This window comes from Gopherus flavomarginatus, chromosome 15, assembly GCF_025201925.1.
Source record: "Gopherus flavomarginatus isolate rGopFla2 chromosome 15, rGopFla2.mat.asm, whole genome shotgun sequence".
Classification (NCBI taxonomy): Eukaryota; Metazoa; Chordata; order Testudines; family Testudinidae; genus Gopherus; species Gopherus flavomarginatus.
In genome coordinates, this window is record NC_066631.1 from 12,012,121 (window position 1) to 12,032,674 (window position 20,554).

Here is a 20,554-nt window from a genome sequence, read left to right on the forward strand (position 1 = left end):
TCTGGAAGTTTTAGGCCTTATACTGACAATACTCTTGTTCTTTCTAAGCTTGACAACACTCTTGTTCAAATTAATTACATAAATAATAAGTGTGAAGTCTCAGATAAAGGGCGAAACTTGGTCCCACTGAACTCAATAGGAATTTTGCCATTGCTTTCAATGGAAAAAGGATCAGAGCCTAAATCTGAATGTATGTGATGTATCTTTTCTGAGGAACATGAGTGGCTATGTTAAAAAAGTTTTCATGCCTTTCTTTGTCCATTTCTGAGAAATGCACAGTCAAACTTTGCATGGATTTTAACTTTTTTGATGTCTCTTCATCCACACATGCTGAGTGCAACAGAACAAATTTTGTTTTATTGCAGGAGTTGGCATGTGTTCCCCTATATCATGCCACCAAGTAGCACGTTGTTATGAGTGTTTATGCCCATCGGCATGGAACCAGGGCATGTTTTACCTGCTTGTAGACTACAAGCCATTAATATGTGATGCAAGTACTGCTGATTTTATGTGCTTCATTGTTTAATCCTGGTAAATCGTGATGTGGTGAAGTCAGGCCAGCAGGAGAGGTGTACTAAATTGACTGATTCTGTCACCCGGGCCCTGCGAGGGAGCTAGCCAGGAAGGACTCCTTCCCGCCGCCCCCACCCCAGGGCCAGGACATAGACCTATGGGGAATGACCTCCCCACAACACGGGCTCCTCCTACCGCCCCGTTTCAGGAAGCCCCTCTCTCCCCTCCCGTCTCTATGGTGCCGCGCTGGGAGGCACGTCACACGCGCTCTCTCTGCAAGGCCCGGATGAGGAAGCGAGGCGGCTCTGTGGGCCGTGCTGGTGCGTCTTCTCGGGAGCCGCCCCCTGCCCTGGTTCGAGCCGCCGCCAGGACCAGTAAGAGTCGGGGAGCCGGGGCCTGCTCTTGCCCTTCCCCCAGGCCCGTAGTTTTTGGTTTGGGGGTTTCTTTGCCTGTCACTCATCTCCTTCTCCGCGGGGAGGAGGGGACTTTGCCTCCCCTTTGGGGGTGTGGTTGTCATGGGGACGGGAGGATGTGCGCCCTCCCTAGATTGCCGGGGGGGGGGTTCTCTTCTCTTTGGGGGAGGGGATGGCGATGGGTCCACCCTCAGGCATGGTCACTGCATTGGGGTGAGGTGGCGGAGAGACACTTGTCAGGGATGGAGACACTAGGTTTACATGGTCCTTCCTCAGCGCAGGGGGACTGGACCGGGTCCCCTCTATCCCTTCATTTCTATGTTTCTGTTTGCTGGGGAGTGTCTGCTCCCACAGGGGACCCATTCCCACGAGCAGGGTGGCGCCTTCGACCACAGGAGATCTGACACCCCTAATTGTTGATTCCTTGACTCCTGTAGTTGTCCGAGTCTTGGGCAGTGCTGGCTGGGGTCCTTTTGCTGTCCGGGGCTTGTCATTCTGCAATGGGTTGTGTCACTGAGATGAGGTATTGACCCCAGGTTTTGTCATGGTGGGGAGCAGGGGTTGATCTGTGGGATTATGGAGAATTTGCAGCTCAGAAAAGCTGCAGCATTTTGGTTAAAGAGTGAGACTTGAACTTTAATTCTGGATTGTGTGTGTGAGTGAGTTTGTGAGAGAGAAAGTGCTTCTGAACTGTGTTGTACTGTCAACAGTTAATAGAAATTGTTCTTCAGTTCAAGGTGTGACGTCCTGCCTTTTTCATGTGAAAGACCCAAATTCTGTCATAATAGTGACTGTAAAGTCCGAAGTGACCAGCGTGAAGCATATTGACAAATAGGAAATCTTAGGCAGCTATGGAATTGGTATAAATGCATTGTTTGTGGAGCATCAGTGTTGCTCTGTGAGACTGGAACCTATAAGGCAGTGATTCCCAAACTTTAACCTGTGAACCCCTTTCACTAAAATGTTGTGTCTCATGAACCCCCTGCTAAAAATGAATATTTCCAGGGAGTTTCTACTTTACCTGAGTATAAATTATAAAAGCATGATCTTGGAAATATAAAATTTGTTTTTATGACATGCTTATTGCACACTATTTGTCATTATTTATTTATCATTACAGTATTTTTATTACATTATGAAAATGGCAACAGTCTTCCAAGATCTCACTTAAGTAGCTTGTATCACTTTAAATAAGTCTGTTATAAGACAAGGCTCCTATGTTTCATCAAGGAGTATCAAATGTGAAACAGCATGAAGGTATTTAAGAAGCCAGCTCAAATTGTTTCTCCTATATAAGCATTCAGGTCTTGAACAATCCAGGCAAACAATGCAGGTTACAACAAAGTTTAAACTTGTTCTTCATAATAATTTAAAAAACAGAACTAGCTGCCTATTTAATTTAAAAAAAGCAAAAAATATCCACCTGCCTTTCCATTTCTTATAAGGAGTCTTGAAGTTTAAATCTCCTCAGTATCATAGATACACTTGCTTTGATCTGCGTAGCTCTTGAAAGTCCAGGGGCTCCGTGCTGCTGGCCCCATGCTACCCAGAGTCTGTAGGGACAGCTCTGTCCACCATTAGGGAATTTTTCCCTGAGAACCTCCTGTAACATGGTTCACGAACCCCAGTTTGGGAACCACTGCCTCTAAGGTTTCCTCTGGAAACGTAGAGCTGTTGAAGAGTTTTATAATAAGGAAAGAGCTGAGTTTCTTTGTTTTTTTTTTACTTACCAGGGAGACAAGATGTCATCTGTTCTGTTTACTTGGAGTAGCTGAGAAGAACCGGGATTCAAAATGAGAACCAACAAGGTCTACAAACTCGTCATACATAAGAAGGGCTTTGGGGGCAGTGGTCAGTATCCCTTGGGTCATAAGTGTTTTTAGGGCTGCTGTTTTTCATGAACAGTGATATAATCAGCAGTTTTCCATAACATTTCTAATTTAACAGTGACAAAGCTGGTTTTCATTTTTGTTAGTCTTTTTCAAACAAAATATTAAGGGATAAGCCTTTGTGTAACCTACAGTGTCATTAGTCAGAAGGTGGAAAGCCCATTGATTGTAGAATATAAATTAAAATCCACAAGTGCCAGATTACAGTAAAAATGTTAGCTTCTGTGACAGAAAATATCTTCGACACCTTTTCTGCTTTTCATTTGTCATTTTGTCCTCGTTTTTTGCTATCCCTGTTGCCTCTTGCTTAGCCACAGAATTGGGAGAGGCTGTAGTGGCCCACTAGTGTTGCTGCTCATGGATATGTGTGGACTCAGAGTTTGTCGGTCCCACTGGCAGGATCTACGAGCTCTGTGTAGGGTTTCCCACTTTATTCTTGTTCAGGTTGTGTGCGAATGGAGCCTTTCATTTGTCCAGGAATGTTTCCTAGTGGTCAGTCAAGAAAAGGTATTGATGTGTTCCTGAGAAAAATCTGATCAGACAGCTCTCACTGCTGCCTTGATAAAAGTCATGGTCATGTAGTAGGCCTAAAGTTACATAGGATTCAAAAACAGCATTTCATAAATGTACTTTCTGGAGACTTAGATGCTCAGTTGCCCAGCCTCTTTGTTTTGTTTACCCACTGTCACTTTGGAATCACAATCACAGCATATGAATTAAGTTCTGTTAGTAGTCCTTTATAATTCACTGTATCCCCACCAACGTTTTAAAACTGAGAAAAAGAAAAGAAGTGTGGAGATTTTGAATATTAAGGCAAGACTGGTTCCTCTCGCAAACAAATATTGTATGACAACCTATGACTTAGAACAGCGGAAGGTCTTTTTTCCCCAGAATTATCCTGCCTCTTCAGTCTGGTCAAAGTAGTTCCTGTGTGAAGGATGTGCTGAGTGGTAAATTAACAGGTGGATGTGCAGCATATTACAGTGCATAAGTTCCTGCTTTTCCATTTTCATCTGTTGTTTGGAGGCTGCCTCACTGAATTGCTGTCTGTCTTCCAGATGATGAATTAATGATGAACCCCAAAGTGTTTCTTCACATCAAGCTGGGAGATGTTGTTGAGATTGCACACCCTAATGATGAGTACAGGTGAATTGTCTTTCTGCTAATATCACTAAGTCTAGCTGGAGCACCTAAAATACTAATCTCTCCATTCCTGTAGTGTGTAACAACTTGAAGAGTGAGTAGACACTGAGGGACCACTGGATATGCCATACAGATATTTTGCTGCAGCATAGAGCTATATCTTCTGTTTGACAGGAAATAAAGGGGTGACTTTGTCAAATGGCCTTCTTCTGTAATCTGACATGTTCCGTGTCATGTGGCATTAGAGGGTTTGCTGGCCATACTTGGGATAATTAGCAGCTGTTCTTGAAGCAGTTCCTCAGGCCTTTATTTTCTTTCTCGCTGTTAAATAGCGATGGTCCTTTAATCCCATGGGTCCTGAGGAATAGGTTTGTATAATAATAATTAGCTCTTTTAAGGTAAAGAACGGTAATGGCTGATCAGATCAAGGGGAAGGGATGTTTTAACTTGTTCTCTTAGAAATTATCAGGTTCTGAGTACCTTTTCTGCTAGATGAGTATTGTTAATGCTCTAGCTTATCCCCTATGCAATATAACTAGATCCCTTTATTGTGATGGAGGTATTCAAACCCTCCCTGGTGATAGCAGGATAGGTGGCTGGTTTCTCCGTGTCATTGTTCACCTTCTCTCTCCTGTGTTCCAGCCCGCTGCTCCTGCAAGTGAAGTCGCTTAAGGAAGATTTGCAAAAAGGTAAGATTCCAGACTCTTGTAGTGTGACTATAAGGTTTAACAGAGGAAATCACAATGAAATTAACCACAATTTCTAGTTTTTTTTTTTTTTAAATGACTCTCCTTATTGCAACTTATCAAATCTCTGCTTTTCTCATGGATCAACTGGGGACTGCATGACTACTATCTGCAGGAAACTGCTTGGAAGACTCAGGACTATGGCAGTTTCCATTCACACTGTTCAAGTGGAACGGGTATACCTAAATCTAAAATGTATTGTCAAAATAATGGCTTGCTTTGTATGTCCATGAGAAGGGCCTGTTCTCTCATTGGGGCTGTAGCAAGAGATGGATTAAATGGGAATAAGTATTCTCCCATTTTTCTCTTCCTTATGGCAGAAACTATAAGTGTGGATCAGACTGTAGCTCAGGTATTCCGACTGAGACCATACCAGGATGTTCATGTGAATGTTGTCGACCCAAAGGTGTGTAATGTTACAACTGTGAATAACAATATTTCCATATGCCTCAGCACTTAGCACATGGGCAGTCAGGTTTTTTTTGTCAAGGTGCATATTTCTTCGTCAAAGTCCGGACTCCAGAGAAAATAATAAAAATAATAACAATAATGATAAGTAAATAAAAAGATTTTGGGGTCTGTTCAAAGGCATCTTGTGGTCTGGATTTGGCTCATGGTCTGCCTATTGACTACCCCTAATTTAGCACAAATGGGAGTCCTTCAGGTATTTTATTTGCATTAGAGTTCGAGTAAAGCCCCCCCCCCTTTTTTTTTAAATGGTATTTTCTCTTGTGCTTCAGATCAGCGCTGGGGGTGGAGCGTGTGCTTAGACCTTTACTTTGAACTTCACTAATCCCCAGAATATGCCAGTCTTCCACTCATGATTGTCCCTGCATTCCAGCCATATGAGCTTTTTCAGTATTTGTGCTGTTAGGCCTTCCCTCTTAAGAGCATTTCCTTGCCTTGAAAGGGCCTTTCGTGTAACATGAGGTCATATAAGAGAGTGTTGTATTGAGAACACACACTGAAATCTATGTACCGATTCCTTTTTAAGGATGTGACTCTTGACTTGGTGGAGCTGACCTTTAAGGATCAGTACATTGGGCGTGGGGATATGTGGCGACTGAAAAAAAGCTTGGTAAGGCCTATGGGTGTAATGTGTGGGATGGAGGGGACACTGCCTTTTTTCACTGTTCACGAGGCATGAACATGGTTATCCATGCAGAGCTATGGAGCACTGAGGAAAAGCTCAAGAGCAATTGCTTCTGAGAAATCTGCCTCATTCCTTTCTGTGCACTAGTGAGTGGGACTTGAGTGAGAACTTTATCTAACAATATTACAGTATTTAATTAAGTTGCTTCACAACTTTCTTCTGGAAAATAGTGTTCATTCCCGTAGATCACAGGTACCCAACAGTGTTAATGGCTGTTGGTCATTTTCTAAATTATTTTGACTAAACAAAGAGTATTTGGGAGAGTTGGGTCCAAGTGAACGTCAGCCAAAAATGTGCTAGAAATAACTGTTTCATGACATTGCCACTTGTTAGACAACAGCTGAGGATTCCCACATTTCTGTATTCTGGAGTGCAGCCAGTGTCCAATCAGATGAGCAGTATACCAGATAAATGATAGCCGTTTCTCTTGCTCGGCTGCTCTCTGCTATATTAAACTATGTCCATTTACCTACACAAGCCCCAGCAGAATACTCTCTGGGTTGACATGTTAATTGTAAATGTGCTAAGCAGCCTCCAGCTTTTAAGGTGAACTTTAGGGAGTGGGATCAGGATCTCAGGGTTCTAACAACTGTTTCCTGTGAATCATTCTAGTTGCTTTGAGAGTTATTGCTTTTTCCATCATCTATAATTCTTCTGTTTTAGGTCAGCACATGTGCCTATGTCACCCAAAAGGTGGAATTTGCTGGTATCCGGTGAGTGCTGAATTGTCATGATTTATTCTTATGAGTAGACGTAGAGAAGTGTTTATATGTAGAGATATTTGGCTGCGCAAGTAACTGAAAGGAGAAATGCTTTGGGGGTTTGTATACCATATTTTTAATTCTTCTAGCCATTAGTTAATTAAAATGTCAAGGCAGAAAGCTGCTGCTTTTAGCCATCCTGCCCAGGTACAGAAAACTTATCTGTTGTTGCCTTTGCCATTAAATCAGTGAGCTCAGCACACCCAATATGAGAACAAACAGAGGGTAGGTATATTTTTCTGGACTCAAATCTCTGGAATATCTTATTCCCTAGTAATTGCCTCTTCCTATCTCAATCCCTTTTCTCCCCAATTTACCTATTTAATAGACTTGTGGATTATAAAGCCAGAAGAGACCACTGTGATCATTTAGTCTGGCTTTCTGGATAACACAGACCATGGGACTTCCCCTGACTTAATTCCTATTTGAATTAGATCATATCTTTTAGAAAAACATCCAATCTTGATTTAAAAATTACCAGTGATGGATAATCTACCACAGCCCTGGGTAAGTTGTTTCAGTGGTTAATTATCCTCATTGTTAAAAAAAATTGAGCGTTATTTCTTGTCTGAATTTGTCTAGCTTCAGCTTTCAGCTATAGATTCTTGTTCTATCTTTGTTCGGGAGGTTGAAGATCCCTCTGTTATCAAATTTCTGTTCACCCCTGTTAGGTAGTTTAAAAACTGTGGTCAAGTGACCCCTTACCCTTCTCTTTGTTAAGATGAATGGATTGAGCTCCTGGGATCTTTCACTCTAAGGCATATTCTCCAATTCCAATTCTTTATTCATTCCCATGGCTGTTCTCTGAATCCTTTCCAATTTATCAACATCCTTCTTGAATTGTGGACACCAGGACTGGATAAAGTATTCCAGCAACAGTTGCACCAGTGCCAAATACAGACATAATTTAACCTCTCTACTCCTACTCAAGGTTGCACAGTTTCCAAGCATCCCACTAGCCCTGTAGGCCACAACATCACACTGGGAGCTCATATTCAGCTGATATTATTGGCCAAGACCCCCAAGTGCTTTTCAGTGTCACTGCTTCCCAGGATAAAGTTCCCCATCTGGTAAGTATGGTTTACATTCTTTGTTTGCTTGCGCCCAGTTTATCAAATGATCCAGATTGCTCTGTATCCGTGACCTGTTCTCTTCATTGTTTACTGTCCCCCCCATTCTTTGCACCATCTGCAAACTTTCAATGATAATTTTATGTCTTCTTCCAGGTCACTGATAAAAATGTTAAATCATATAGAAGCAATCACTGTAGGACCCCACTGGAACCATATCCTCTCTATGTCCCCCAGTTACAATTACATTTTGAGATCTGTCACCTATTTTCTAATTCATTTAATATGTGCCATGCTACGTTTGTATCATTTAGTTTCTTAATGAAAATATTGTGCAGTACCATATCAAATGCCTTACAAAAGTTCAAATATATTAATCCACACTATTATCTTTATCAACCAAATTTCTAATCTTATCAAAAAAGATATCAAATTAGTTTGCTGGGATCTATTTCCCATAAACCCATGTGAATTGGCATTAATTATATTACCCTCCTTTTAATTCTTTATTAATTGAGTCCTGTATCATTCATTCCATTATTTTGCCCAGGATCAATGTCAGACTGACACGCCTATTTACTACCCAAGTCATCCCATATACCATTTTTAAATATTGGCACAGCATTAACTTTCTTCCAGTCTTCTGGAGCTGTTTGATCACTAACCTCCTTTACTTCCTGGGCAGAGGGAAGTGTACCAAATGAGACATGACCTGTTTGTGTGAGCAAGACTGGACCTCATTACAGGAATAACTGAATATATGTCTGTAGCTGAAATTATCTTGAGCGCTTTCTGTTCCAAGAGAGCCATAAAGCCTATCTCCCATGGTTACGCAGTGGTTTATACTACCCTGGAATTTTCATTGTGTCCCTGTGTTCTGACACTGATTCAGTGGCATAATTCTTTGTCTGGTCACTCATGGGTGTAGTGCAGGCTGCTCATTTCTGGTCTGGAACTAAAAGGAATGAATTGTACCTGATAATAAATAAATAAAAATTAAGCCTGTGGCAGGAATTCTGAGCAGTATGCAAAAGACCTTAAAGCTCCCCATTTAAGTGGTCTTCTTTATGTCTTCTTTATGTCATTTGGTGACTTGATCTAATTGAAGAGGGAGCTAGTGATGAGAGAAATCTACTCATTTGGCGTAGGTGAATGCCACATAGTTTGCCTTTGGTATTTGGTGGTAATGGAATACTGTTGTGACAAGAGATTTGGTGAGAGTGGGCAAAAGAGGGGCTCCTTTGGATTGGTGTTGAGGTGATAAGAGAGAGTGGTTGTGGTAGGGAGCTGCAGTGGGAGGTCACTTGGCACTGGTGCCATGTAGGAGCAGCCATTTAAAGTATGTTTTGTTTCGATGGATTTTACTCACAGTCAGTTAAGGGCTATATTCATGTCCCAATTGAATGCAATGTTTGTCGTATATCTAGCTGGAGCACAGCATTTACTTCTCTAATCTCCGTACCAGCTCTCTTTAACAAAGGTTATTTTTGTGTTTAATTCCTTTTTTTGTTTTGCTTATAGGGCACAAGTGGGCGAGCTATGGGTTAAGAGTGAGAAGGTCACATGTGGGTACATCAGTGAAGATACCCGGGTAGGATTTTTAAAACATTTTTCTCCCTTTCTTTCAGTTGATGTTTCAGGGCTTCCAAACCACTGTCTGGTCACTATGCCATTGGCTGTAGCCATATTAGTGGTTTGGTAGCAGTTTTGATGTTTAATATGTTACTGTGTGAAATGGGAGTTCTCTCTATTTGATTTCCTTTGGACTGAGGTTACAATGAGCAGAAAGTAGGGCTGTTGATTAATCGCAGTTAACTCTCGCGATTAACTCAAAATTAATCGCGATTCAAAAAATTAATCCCAGTTAATCACACTGTTAAACCATAGAATACCAATTGAAATTTATTAAATATTTTGGATGCTTTTCTGCATTTTCAAATATATCGATTTCAGTTACAACACAGAATACAAAATGTACAGTGCTCACTTTATATTATTTTAATACAAATATTTGTGCTGTAAAATGATAAACAAAAGAAATAGTATTTTTCAATTTACCTCATAGAAGTACCGTAATGCAGCAGTTCTCAAACTTCATTGCACCGTGACTCCCTTCTGACAACAAAAATTACTACATGACTTCAGGAGAGGGGACCGAAGACCAAACCTGCCCAAGCCCCGCCCCCCAGGCAGAGGGGTCAAAGCTGAAGCCCAAGGGCTTCCGCGCTGGGTGGTGGGGCTTGGGCTTCCACCCTAGGCAGTGGGGCTTGGGCTTCAGACTTGCTGGGGCCCAGGGCCAACACCAGCCATGGGATTGTGACCGACTTTGGGGTCCCAACCCACAGTTTGAGAACCCCTGCTGTAGTCTCTTTTATCATGAAAGTGCAATCTATAAATGTAGGCATTTTTTTGTTACATAGCTGCACTCAGAAACAAAACAATGTAAAACTGTAGAGCCTACAAGTCCACTCAGTCCTACTTGTTCAGCCAATTGCTAAAAGAAACAAGTTTGTTTACATTTATAGGAGATAATGCTGCCCACTTCTTATTTACAATGTTACCTGAAAGTGAGAACAGGCGTTCTCATGGCACTATTGTAGCTGGTCTCGGAAGATGTTTACTTGCCAGATGCGCTAAAGATTTTTATTTTTCTTCATGCTTTGCTCATTGTTCCAGAGGACATGCTTCCATGCTGATGGTGCTCATTAAAAAAATAATGCGTTAATTAAATTTGTGACTGAACTCCTTGGGGGGACTTGTATGTCTTCTGCTCTGTTTTACCCGCATTCTGCCATATATTTCACGTTATAGCAGTCTTGGATGATGACCCAGCACATTTTGTTCTTTTTAAGAATACTTTCACTGCAGATTTGACAAAATGCAAAGAAGGTAGCAAAGTGAAATTTCTGAAGATAGCTACAGCACTCAATAGAAGATTTAAGAATCTGAAGTGCCTTCCAAAATCTGAGAGGGACGAGGTGTGGAGCATGCTTTTAGAAGTCTTAAAAGAGCAACACTCTGATGCGGAAATGCAGAACCTGAACCACCAAAAAAGAAAATTCACCTTCTGCTGTTAGCATCTCACCTCAGGTGATGAAAATGAACATGCATCGGTCTGCACTGCTTTGGATCGTTATCGAACAGAACCTGTCATCAGCATGGACGCATGTGCTCTGGAATGGTGGTTGAAGTATCAAGGGACGTATGAATCTTTAGTGCAGCTGGCATGTAACTAGCTTGCAACACCAGCTACAACACTGCCATGCAAACATCTGTTCTCACTCTCAGGTGACTTTGTAAACAAGAAGCAGGCAGCATTATCTTCTGCAAATGTAAAAAAATGTGTGTGTTTGAGCAGTTGGCTGAACAGGAAGTAGGACTGAGTGGACTTGTAGGCTCTAAAGTTTTACATTGTTTTTTATTTTTGAATTCAGAGGGTTTTTTGTACATAATTCTACATTGGTAACTTCAACTTTCATGATAAAGAGATTGCACTGCAGCACTTGTATTAGGTGAATTGAAAAATACAATTGTTTTTTACAGTGTAAATATTTGTAATCAAAAATAAAGTGAGCAGTGTACACTTTGTATTTTGTGTTGTAATTGAAATCCATAATTTGAAAATGTAGAAAACATTAAAAAATATTTAAATAAATGATATTCTATTATTAACACCGCAATTAATCATGATTAATTTTGTTTAATCACTTGACAGCCCTAGCAGAAAGCATTTATTAACAGTTCTTTGTTTTCTGAACTGGCAGAAAGGATAACACAGATGCTGAAATGTAAACTCTGAACAAAATGGAATTTTACCAAGGGACAATGTGCTGCCTCATTCACTAACAGATACTTTAAGTCAGGAATTCTCAAACTGGGGATTGGGACCCCTCAGGGGGTCATGAGGTGTCAACCTCCACCCCAAACCCCACTTGCCTCCAGCATTTATAATGGTGTTAAATTATAAATTAAAAGCTTTTAATTTATAAGGGGGGGTCGCACTCAGAGGCTTGTGATGTGAAAGGGGTCACCAGTAAAAAAGTTTTGAGACCCACTGCTTTAAGTGAAGTTCCTTTTCATTATTGCTTGATCACAAATTAATGGTGACACGTGCTGTTGGCTATGAAGGATGTGGGGAATAGTAACAAATTCCATAAATCACGTGATTAACACCATCAGTGCAATGAGTTCAACTACATTAAGAATTGCACAGGACTTTGAAAAGCAAACCCCTCTGAAGTGACTGCAGTGCTGTCTATCTAGTAGGCAGAGCTTATGTATAGCTTGATAGTTCATGTCCATGTTAGGGATGCTGGGATAACTGCTCAGGAGCTAAACAACTTCTTTCTAGTTAATAGCCTTATGAATCCTTCACCAGGTATGTCACCACTTGACACTCTCTCTCGCTCCTTGGTAGGTGGTGTTCCGCTCAACTTCAGCCATGGTTTACATCTTTATCCAGATGAGCTGTGAGATGTGGGATTTTGACATCTATGGTATGTAGATTTAAATGTTCTACCTTGTACATAGACAATGCATTGGAAATATGAAGTAAGGGTCAGTTGCCATTGACACCAAAGCTGTGCTTTTGTTCCCATCATCTAAAACCTTGGCCCTGCCTGTTGTCGTTAGTCATGTTCCTTTCTCTGGTAACATCAGTAGTGACTCTTAATGCCTGTAAAGTGGGCAGCCCTGATGCTAATACAACTTTTTGTACTGGAACCCTCAAGGTAAAATTACCTCAAAACGGGTGTGTGTGGGTTTGTGTGTAATAAAAATGGCAGCTTTCTGATGCCTTTGTGTTGCTTTTGTTTTGTTTTTTGCAGGGGACCTGTACTTTGAGAAAGCTGTGAACGGTTTCCTTGCTGATCTTTTCACCAAATGGAAGGTACTGTTGCAGTTTCATATAGAGCCTGCTTCTGAAAGAACAAGTCATCCCATGTACACCTCTACCCCGATATAATACAAATTCGGATATAATGCAGTAAAGCAGCGCTCTGAGGGGGCAGGGCTGTGCACTTCGGGGGATCAAAGCAAGTTCGATATAACATGGTTTCACCTATAACACAGTAATATTTTTTGGCTCCCGAGGACAGCGTTATATTGAGGTAGAGATGTATTTGTCCATTCTCCAGTATCACTTGTTTATCTAATGTGCTGATAGCGTCTTTAAAAAGAGCCGCAAACTGACTATTCAAAGTTAAGACCCTGATTTTATTTATTTATTTATTTATTTATTTATGCACATTTCCTGAGTCATCAGTTGTAATTTCCAGTGGCCATGACTCCCTTAGCCATGGACCTTCACAAACAAGGGCCTTGGCACCAAAAAGTGGAGTTTAAATAGGAAAATCATAGCAATCTTGAATAAGACACTTAAGATGGGGGCGAATGTGAAATCAACGAATTAGAGGGCAAGGATAGATTTAAATCTGCAAAAGCTCTAAAGCTTGAAAGTGTCAAATGCATGCAAAGTGTGACTGAAATTGCCAGGTGTCCAGGAGGCAAGAAGTGTGCATGTTAGGGTGATCTTATCTCCATGCTGCTTTTCGGCAATGTTATGAAATTGATAGGAGCCGTGTAAGACTTTATGCAGCTGGAAACTATGTGAGATGTCTGTTTTATTGTGAGTATATTTTGTTTTCATATTGGGAATGGGGGAAGAGGATGAGAAGTTGCCCTCTGGTTATCCTATTGGATATCTCAGTGTTTTTCTCTTCACTCCTCACCTGGGCCCATATTTCACTTCTGAAGGGAGACTGGGAGATCTGGTCAAGGTGCTCTCTACAGCTCATTGGTGCCATTTGTTATAGCTTGGCACTATAGGACCTACACAGCAGTGTTGCACAGCCATATAAACCCTGTGCACTGTTTACTACAAGTATATCAGTGTTTGCTCTCCTTTTGTTTATGATAATCTCTGCTCCCTATTCTTTTGTGTGTGTGCACTATTAGTTACCGATGAGTATGTGATTGCAGGGAGAAGAACTATTTTTCTTCCCCCCCATCCACTTCTTTCTATTCCTCTTGAACAGGAGAAGAACTGCAGCCATGAGGTGACAGTGGTTCTATTTTCTAGAACTTTTTATGATGCAAAGTCCATAGGTAAGAAGCTACTGAATAATATTTTTCCTCCCTTCCTTCTCTTCCCCCCTCCCCCCCTTTCCATACTCTTGCCTTCAGTCTGTCCCCCTTATCTCTTGGAGGCTGGTGTTAGCTAACAGTAGTTTGTGCCAGTGGGGAACTTAATTTCATTATTGGGTACTGTGTTCTGTAGTTCATTAGGAATGTGTTACGCAGGGAGTATCAGTGATCGTGGATGCTTCAGGAGATGCAGACGTTCCTCTGTCTTCCATGGTTTCATATTGCATATGTACAACTTGTATAACTCTGAGTCTGTTTTTAAGATTTCTGTTCAGTCCTTGTTCTCCTCAGACATGGAGGGGAAGAGAAGGGATCAGGTGGGGAAGAGAAGGGATCAGTGTATCTGTAAACTTGCAGAGAACCTTATTTCCTTGTACCTTAACTCAGGTATATTTCACAAGGTGAGCACAGCTTCCCTCTTTGTGTTAAGTGGATGCACTCTCGGTCCAAAGGAGTCCATGCCAAACACAGTGGGTGCTTGATCAGTCCTTGTGGGAATCCTTTAAAGAAAAACCTAACATGCATCGATGAAGTTGGGTATTCATCCACGAAAGCTCATGGTCCAATACATCTGTTAGTCTATAACAGGGATCTCAAACATACTTCCCACGAGGTTATTTTTCTGCAGCCTGCAAGCTCCTCACGGTCCCCCCACTCTCCCCCAGAGTTTACCTAGAGTGGCTCCAGCCTGACGCGCACCAGAGGCAGGGCAGGCTCCCTGCCTGCCTGCCCCCACGCCGCTTCGGGAGGTGGAAAGAATGTGAGGGAGGAGAGACGCAGGGGTGTGTATTGATGTTGCTTCAGGCACTGCCCCCAGCAGCTCCCATTGGCCACAGTTCCCCGTTCCCAGCCAATGGGAGATGCTGGAGGCGGTGCCTGAAGCAACATTAACACACACCCCTGTGCCTCTCCTACCCCCATGTTCCAGCCGCTTCCTGGAGTGGTGCAGGGGCAGGGCGGGCTGGCAGGCAGGGTGCCTACCTACCCTGTCCCCTCCTCCAGTCGAACCCCCTGCCCGGAGCCCGTTGCCACACCCTGCACCTCAACCCCTTGCCACACCCCTCCTGCACCCCAACCCACTGCCCTGAGCCCCCTGCTGCACCCCAACCCCCTGCCGTACCCTGCACCCTGACCCCCTGCCCTGAGCCCCATGCCGCACCCCACACCGCTCTGCACCCCAACCCCCTTCCCTGAACCGCCTGCCGCACCCTGCACCCGACCCCCTGCCCTGAGCCCCTCCTGCACCCCACGCCTCAACCCACTGCCCTGAGCCCCCTGCATCCCGATGCTCTGCCCTGACCCCCTGCTGCACCCCTCATCCCTTCTGCACCCCACACCCCAACTCCCTGCCCTGAGCCCCTGCAGGAGACGGAGTTGGCGTGGGGATTTCAGGGAAGGTGTTGGAATGGGGGCAGGGAAGGTGTGGGAAGAGGTGAGGGAGGGTCAGGGCCTCACGGAAGGGGGGGTGGGGCTGAGGGCGGCGCAGAGGAGGTGTCAGTAATGTGGCCCTCGGCCCAATGTACAAGTCCTCATGTGGCCCTCGTGGTCATTTGAGTTTGAGACCCCTGGTCATTTGAGTTTGAGACCCAGGACGCTTTGCCACTTTTACAGATCCAGACTAACACGGCTACCCCTCTGATACATGAAAGGGTGTAGGGCTTATATGCAAATTGTTCCTAAAGTACTCACTCTTGTAGAAAGATCTCTGTGACTTCATTTGTAAACCAAATTTAATATTGTCGGAGAGATCTGATTTTTTTTCTTACAGATTTAGATGTTCTCTAGAAATAACTTCTCTTTGCTAAAAAAGGGAGTAAGCATATTGGGGCCCCTCTTCAGATTTCTGAATGAACCATCTTCATACTTGCTGTCCTCTCCATTTCAGATGAGTTTCCTGAGATACACCGTGGCTCAATTCGGCAGGATCACGAGGGAAGATTTTATGAAGATTTCTACAAGTATATTTTCCCCTGTGACAGTTTTGCGTTTTAAGGGATATTTTTGAACAAACGCATATGTAATTCTTATTAATGAGACACGTTTCTTGCTAGAATACATCACAAGGGCAAGATCTTAGCACAATGAGAAACATCCCTCTCTGAGTCCTGGCAAATTGACCAGTTCTCGCCACACTCACATTTTGCTGCTACTTAGTTATAGAAATCGATGACAAACTTCAGAGGCTTTAGGGCTTTCTCTGTAGTGCTAATAGTAGCATTTTGTGTAAGACTTGGCTGTCTTTATAATGTTTACTTTTTTGAGTAGCCAAAAGATAGATAGACCCTTTGTGGGGTGCCAATGCTGAAACTTTGATTATATTTCCAGTTAAGTATTTGAGTCCTGTGTCTGCTGATCAGGATGGGATATGGTTATTGAAGCTTTTGCCAGCTGGTAAAGTTGGTCTAGCTTGGAATGCCAGTTCCTCCTTTAAAAAGAAATGATGCTTTTTCATATTAAACATAGAACATTTTACTATATTTCTCTCTTACATGTAGGCTATAATGTAAGATCTTGTATAATCCACAGATTGTAAGGTCCTCAGGGCAGGGACCTTGTCTGCTTTGATGTTTGTACAGCACCTAGCACATTATAGGTATGAATGGATACTAATACACATAAGATGGATGTGTCATAGCTATCTCACCTGGGAGACAGAGTCGTAGACGTATCCACTCTCCTCTTTATCCATTTCCTCAAGCTGTAACTTGTGCATCCTTCTCTCTCTCTAAAACTTCCTCTGAGAAGCCTCATGCTCTCTTTCCTTCTATGGTCCTCAAAAGTTATGTTCCTTTCAGGGTTGTAGTACAGAATGAGAGACGAGAAGAGTGGACGTCATTGCTTGTGACCATTAAAAAACTTTTTATTCAGTATCCAGTGCTGGTGCGATTGGAACAGGCAGGTAGGGAGATCTTCTTTGTTTTGTTTTTCGTGTTTTTAAATGAAACTTAGCTGCAAAGCTTATAGCTCTGGGTCTAGCAACACTCTACACTGAGGTTGTCTGTTCCAGTGCTTATGCCACAAATGACATTCTTGCTGCTTCCAGTTTCTTGTGGCTCTGTCTGAGATGGCCTGGGAAGCACAAGTTCCTACTCTGTATAAGGGAGAGATGTGAGAATAACTCTAACATGCAGGAAATGTCCATTTGTCTGCATATATTAAAAATGAAATTATTTCTTTCAATCTCTTGTCCAGATGGCTTTCCCGCAGGGTATAATTCTACCTCAGCACAAGGGAACTACCTGGAGGCCATAAATCTTTCATTCAATGGTGAGTAATGAAGAATAAACTTGTGCAAAGTATGGAGAGGCGGGACCACAGAAAGCTACAGCCAGTAGATTTCTGTGGAGTGCTGCTTGCCTAGCACTAACTGGGAAAGCAAGGAGGAGAAAACTATTTAAGGTGTTACGTCTTTCATTCAACAGTAACTAGTCTGTATCTATTTCAATGAGAACTGGTATTAAAGATGAAAGGTCTAAAGTTGGGCAGTTTAGGTTCTTGGAACCAACTGCAAAGCTTTGTCTGCATTAAATATTTCGTTTTCCTTTGTCTAATGTGTATCAGTGTGGCTTCTATACATCAGAGTCCTCCAGTCACCATAATGCAGTGGCTTTATATTTTTGTAGAGAGGCATATCATACTATTTGACCTGTTGCTCACTGTGTTTGACATCTTGTCTAAGTGGCAATAAAGCAAACTCTAGCAGACAGGACAGGCACCCATGTATATGCATGCCTACACCCATCATCTTTTGCCCTTCTTCCTACCTCTACTGCCAATCCACCATGTTTTTCAAAATCGGGGAAAACATTTTTGGTCATGGTCTTGTAGCCACTAACTGGCTGCGCTCGTGTTTGGGGAAGGTTGCTTCCTACCACCATCAATAGTGAGTTCGTTATTTCTTGAGCACTCATGAAATCTTTAACTTGATTTTATTTTAAAATATGTGTGTTCCTTGATTCTGATTTATCTCCATAGTGTTTGACAAGCATTACATAAACCGCAACTTTGACCGGACTGGACAGATGTCTGTGGTTATCACACCTGGGGTGGGTGTGTTTGAAGTGGACCGTCTCCTCATGATCCTGACCAAACAGCGCATGATAGATAATGGTAAAATAGTTTTCGTAACTAACTGGCAATGTTTTACAACCTCTGTGTATGCAAACAACCTTAATTTCATCTAGATCCTTTGCTTCCCTTAGCTCTCCCAAAGGCACCATCGCAAGGTCCTGTATCCATCTTGAAGACAGTTTATAGCTGGAAGACTTATTTCCAAATTAAGTGCAGTAATATGCTGATTTTTAGAGGTGCTGAGCACCTGCAGCTCCACTTAGTTTCACTGGGATTTGTGAGTGCTCAGCACTTCTTAAAATCAGGCCAGGAGGAATTTTCCGTTGAAAGACAATTTTATCTGATAGGAAGTTTTCCCATGACTAATGCATATCTCCCTTCCTGCACTCTGTATGGGTAAACCACAGCAATAACAACATCTGGGCACACCTGTGCTCGCCATCATTTTTGGTATTGCAGATCACTGTCGTGGAAGCAAATGCATTGTGTTAAATATTTGACTAGAAAGAGCAGCCTGCTTATAAAGAAGGCTACTTCTGCTTCATGGTAGTTAATGCGCAGAAAGCATGGGATCATTAGCAGTTTATTGTAATCAGATTTAAAAATCTGGTTCAAATACAGCAGATTTATGTAACGTTATCTCAGACTTATGACTTGTTTAGATTAGGCCAGCAGCAACAGTTCTGGATCGTATGTGGCTTAACCCCTTCGTTTCTTTGTTTTCAGGGATTGGTGTAGATTTAGTATGCATGGGGGAGCAACCACTGCATGCTGTTCCACTCTTCAAGGTAACAGAATCTTGGCTCCCCTGAAAGTGCTGCTTGTTATGAGACTAGTTGGCCAAAACTCTCAGTAATTGTTGCATCTGTGAACTCTCTTCTCTTAGCTGCACAATCGCAGTGGTCTTGGAGATTCTCGCTTAGGAGATGACTACAATATTCCACACTGGATAAACCATAGGTAGGTGTGTTGTTGGGGTTATAGGTAAATATCAGCTAGTGTTGAGCCTTCATGCTGCGTGTTCTTCTCTACTGACCTGCTGAATTCTTCATTTCATTCCATGTTGTTAGTTTCTCCTGCTATGCATGCAAAGCACAGGTAGAGCAAAGTGTATACATACAAAATTTAGAAGCTTATAGAGCAATTTGTAAAGGAAGGAGGCTTGCTGAGGCTCAATGTCCAGCAGACTCATTTCTGTCTTTGAAGTTTGTTAAGCAAATGCTGAAAGTTAAGCAAATCAGAATGGACTGGTCAGATCACTTCAACCAACTCAGGAGTAAATCCTGAATAAGCTGTGATGGGTAAGGAAAGTGGGTCTGATGTGGGTAAAGATTGGAGCAGGTATATGATCCTAATAAAACACTGAGGGCTGTAGTGTGATGTTCTCAACCACCAAGCCATGGTATGGTTATATTCCATTGTTTCAAGTATCTTTTTGTTAAGTACTCTGACAATATTCTCTGTTTTCATAAGAGGCTGGGCCAGAGGTTGAATTACCCCCCACCACACACACACACACATGCACACATTCAACAATATCCATATAGCTGCTGCTAGCGTAGGTAAGTTTTCTCTTCCTGTCTCTACATGCCTGGGTGTCTTGACCAGTAACCACTTACACAGATTCTGTCATATTCTGTCCTTCCAAGTAGATTGAACTTCTGGTAGCTCTTTGCCTTATAAGAAAGAGTGCTCTAGGACGTCTCATCTGAATCTTTTCTTACTGCAAGATACACATTATCGCAAATAGTTGACTGGTTGCAAATTCAGATGGGAGAAGCTTGGGTGGGGAGTAGCTTATAAACAATTATGGTGCAATCATTAGGGGCAAGTCAGTTAGGGAGAGAGTCACCAATGGCACGTAGCATCACATCTTGCAAAAGTTAACGGAAGTGAACAATTTTCCGGAGAAAGAGGAAGGGAATGAGAGATGAGAAGAAGTGGGACCGCTAAACACTGAGGATGGAAAGGAGGTTAAGGATTGGCATGGCCCAATATCTAAATAGGTACTTTGCCTCAGTCTTTAATAAGGCTAATGAGGAGCTTAGGGATAATGGAAGGATGACAAACGGGAATGAGGATATGGAGGTGAATATTACCACATCTGAGGTAGAAGCCAAACTTGAACAGCTTAATGGGACAAAGTTGGAGGGCCCAGACAACCTTCATCCAAGAATATTAAAGGAACTGGCGCATGAAATTGCAAGCCTGTTAGCAAGAATTTTTAATGAATTGGTAAACTCGGGGGTTGTATCGTATGACTGGAGAATTGCTAACGTAGTTCCTATCTTTAAGAAAGGGAAAAAAGGTGATCCGAGTAACTATAGGCCTGTTAGTTTGACATCTGTAGTATGTAAGGTCTTGGAAAAAATTTTGAAGGAGAAAGTAGTTAAGGACATTGAGGTCAATGGTAATTGGGACAAATTACAACATGGTTTTACTAAAGGTAGATCCTGCCAAACCAACCTGATCTCCTTCTTTGAGAAGGTGACAGATTATTTAGACTAAGGAAATGCAGTAGACCTAATTTACCTCGATTTTAGCAAGGCATTTGACACGGTTCCACATGGGGAATTATTAGTCAAATTGGAAAAGATGGGGATCAATATGAAAATTAAAAGGCGGATAAGGAACTGGTTAAAGGGGAGACT

General features: G+C 42.3%; 1 protein-coding gene across 13 annotated transcripts in view; it reads left to right on the top strand.

Annotated features, from left to right (window-relative positions):
* Positions 1 to 737: 737 nt before the first annotated feature.
* The window catches only part of DEPDC5 (DEP domain containing 5, GATOR1 subcomplex subunit), a 63,544-nt gene continuing 43,727 nt past the window's right edge, over positions 738 to 20,554 (top strand). For 5 of the 13 annotated variants that reach the window (XM_050924320.1, XM_050924325.1, XM_050924323.1 and 2 more), the window contains exons 1-17: positions 739 to 887; positions 2,660 to 2,777; positions 3,874 to 3,961; positions 4,601 to 4,647; positions 5,025 to 5,110; positions 5,699 to 5,782; positions 6,521 to 6,570; positions 9,210 to 9,279; positions 12,106 to 12,184; positions 12,515 to 12,576; positions 13,724 to 13,793; positions 15,718 to 15,790; positions 16,628 to 16,731; positions 17,025 to 17,099; positions 17,808 to 17,942; positions 18,630 to 18,691; positions 18,790 to 18,863. In XM_050924320.1, coding sequence (XP_050780277.1) covers positions 2,720 to 2,777; positions 3,874 to 3,961; positions 4,601 to 4,647; positions 5,025 to 5,110; positions 5,699 to 5,782; positions 6,521 to 6,570; positions 9,210 to 9,279; positions 12,106 to 12,184; positions 12,515 to 12,576; positions 13,724 to 13,793; positions 15,718 to 15,790; positions 16,628 to 16,731; positions 17,025 to 17,099; positions 17,808 to 17,942; positions 18,630 to 18,691; positions 18,790 to 18,863 — 1,217 coding nt within the window. In that variant the 5' untranslated portion in view covers positions 739 to 887; positions 2,660 to 2,719. Of the gene's footprint in view, positions 888 to 1,657; positions 1,787 to 2,659; positions 2,778 to 3,873; positions 3,962 to 4,600; positions 4,648 to 5,024; positions 5,111 to 5,698; positions 5,783 to 6,520; positions 6,571 to 9,209; positions 9,280 to 12,105; positions 12,185 to 12,514; positions 12,577 to 13,723; positions 13,794 to 15,717; positions 15,791 to 16,627; positions 16,732 to 17,024; positions 17,100 to 17,807; positions 17,943 to 18,629; positions 18,692 to 18,789; positions 18,864 to 20,554 lie in introns of all 13 variants that reach the window. The other 8 variants (XM_050924326.1, XM_050924328.1, XM_050924327.1 and 5 more) reach the window with 3 other exon arrangements.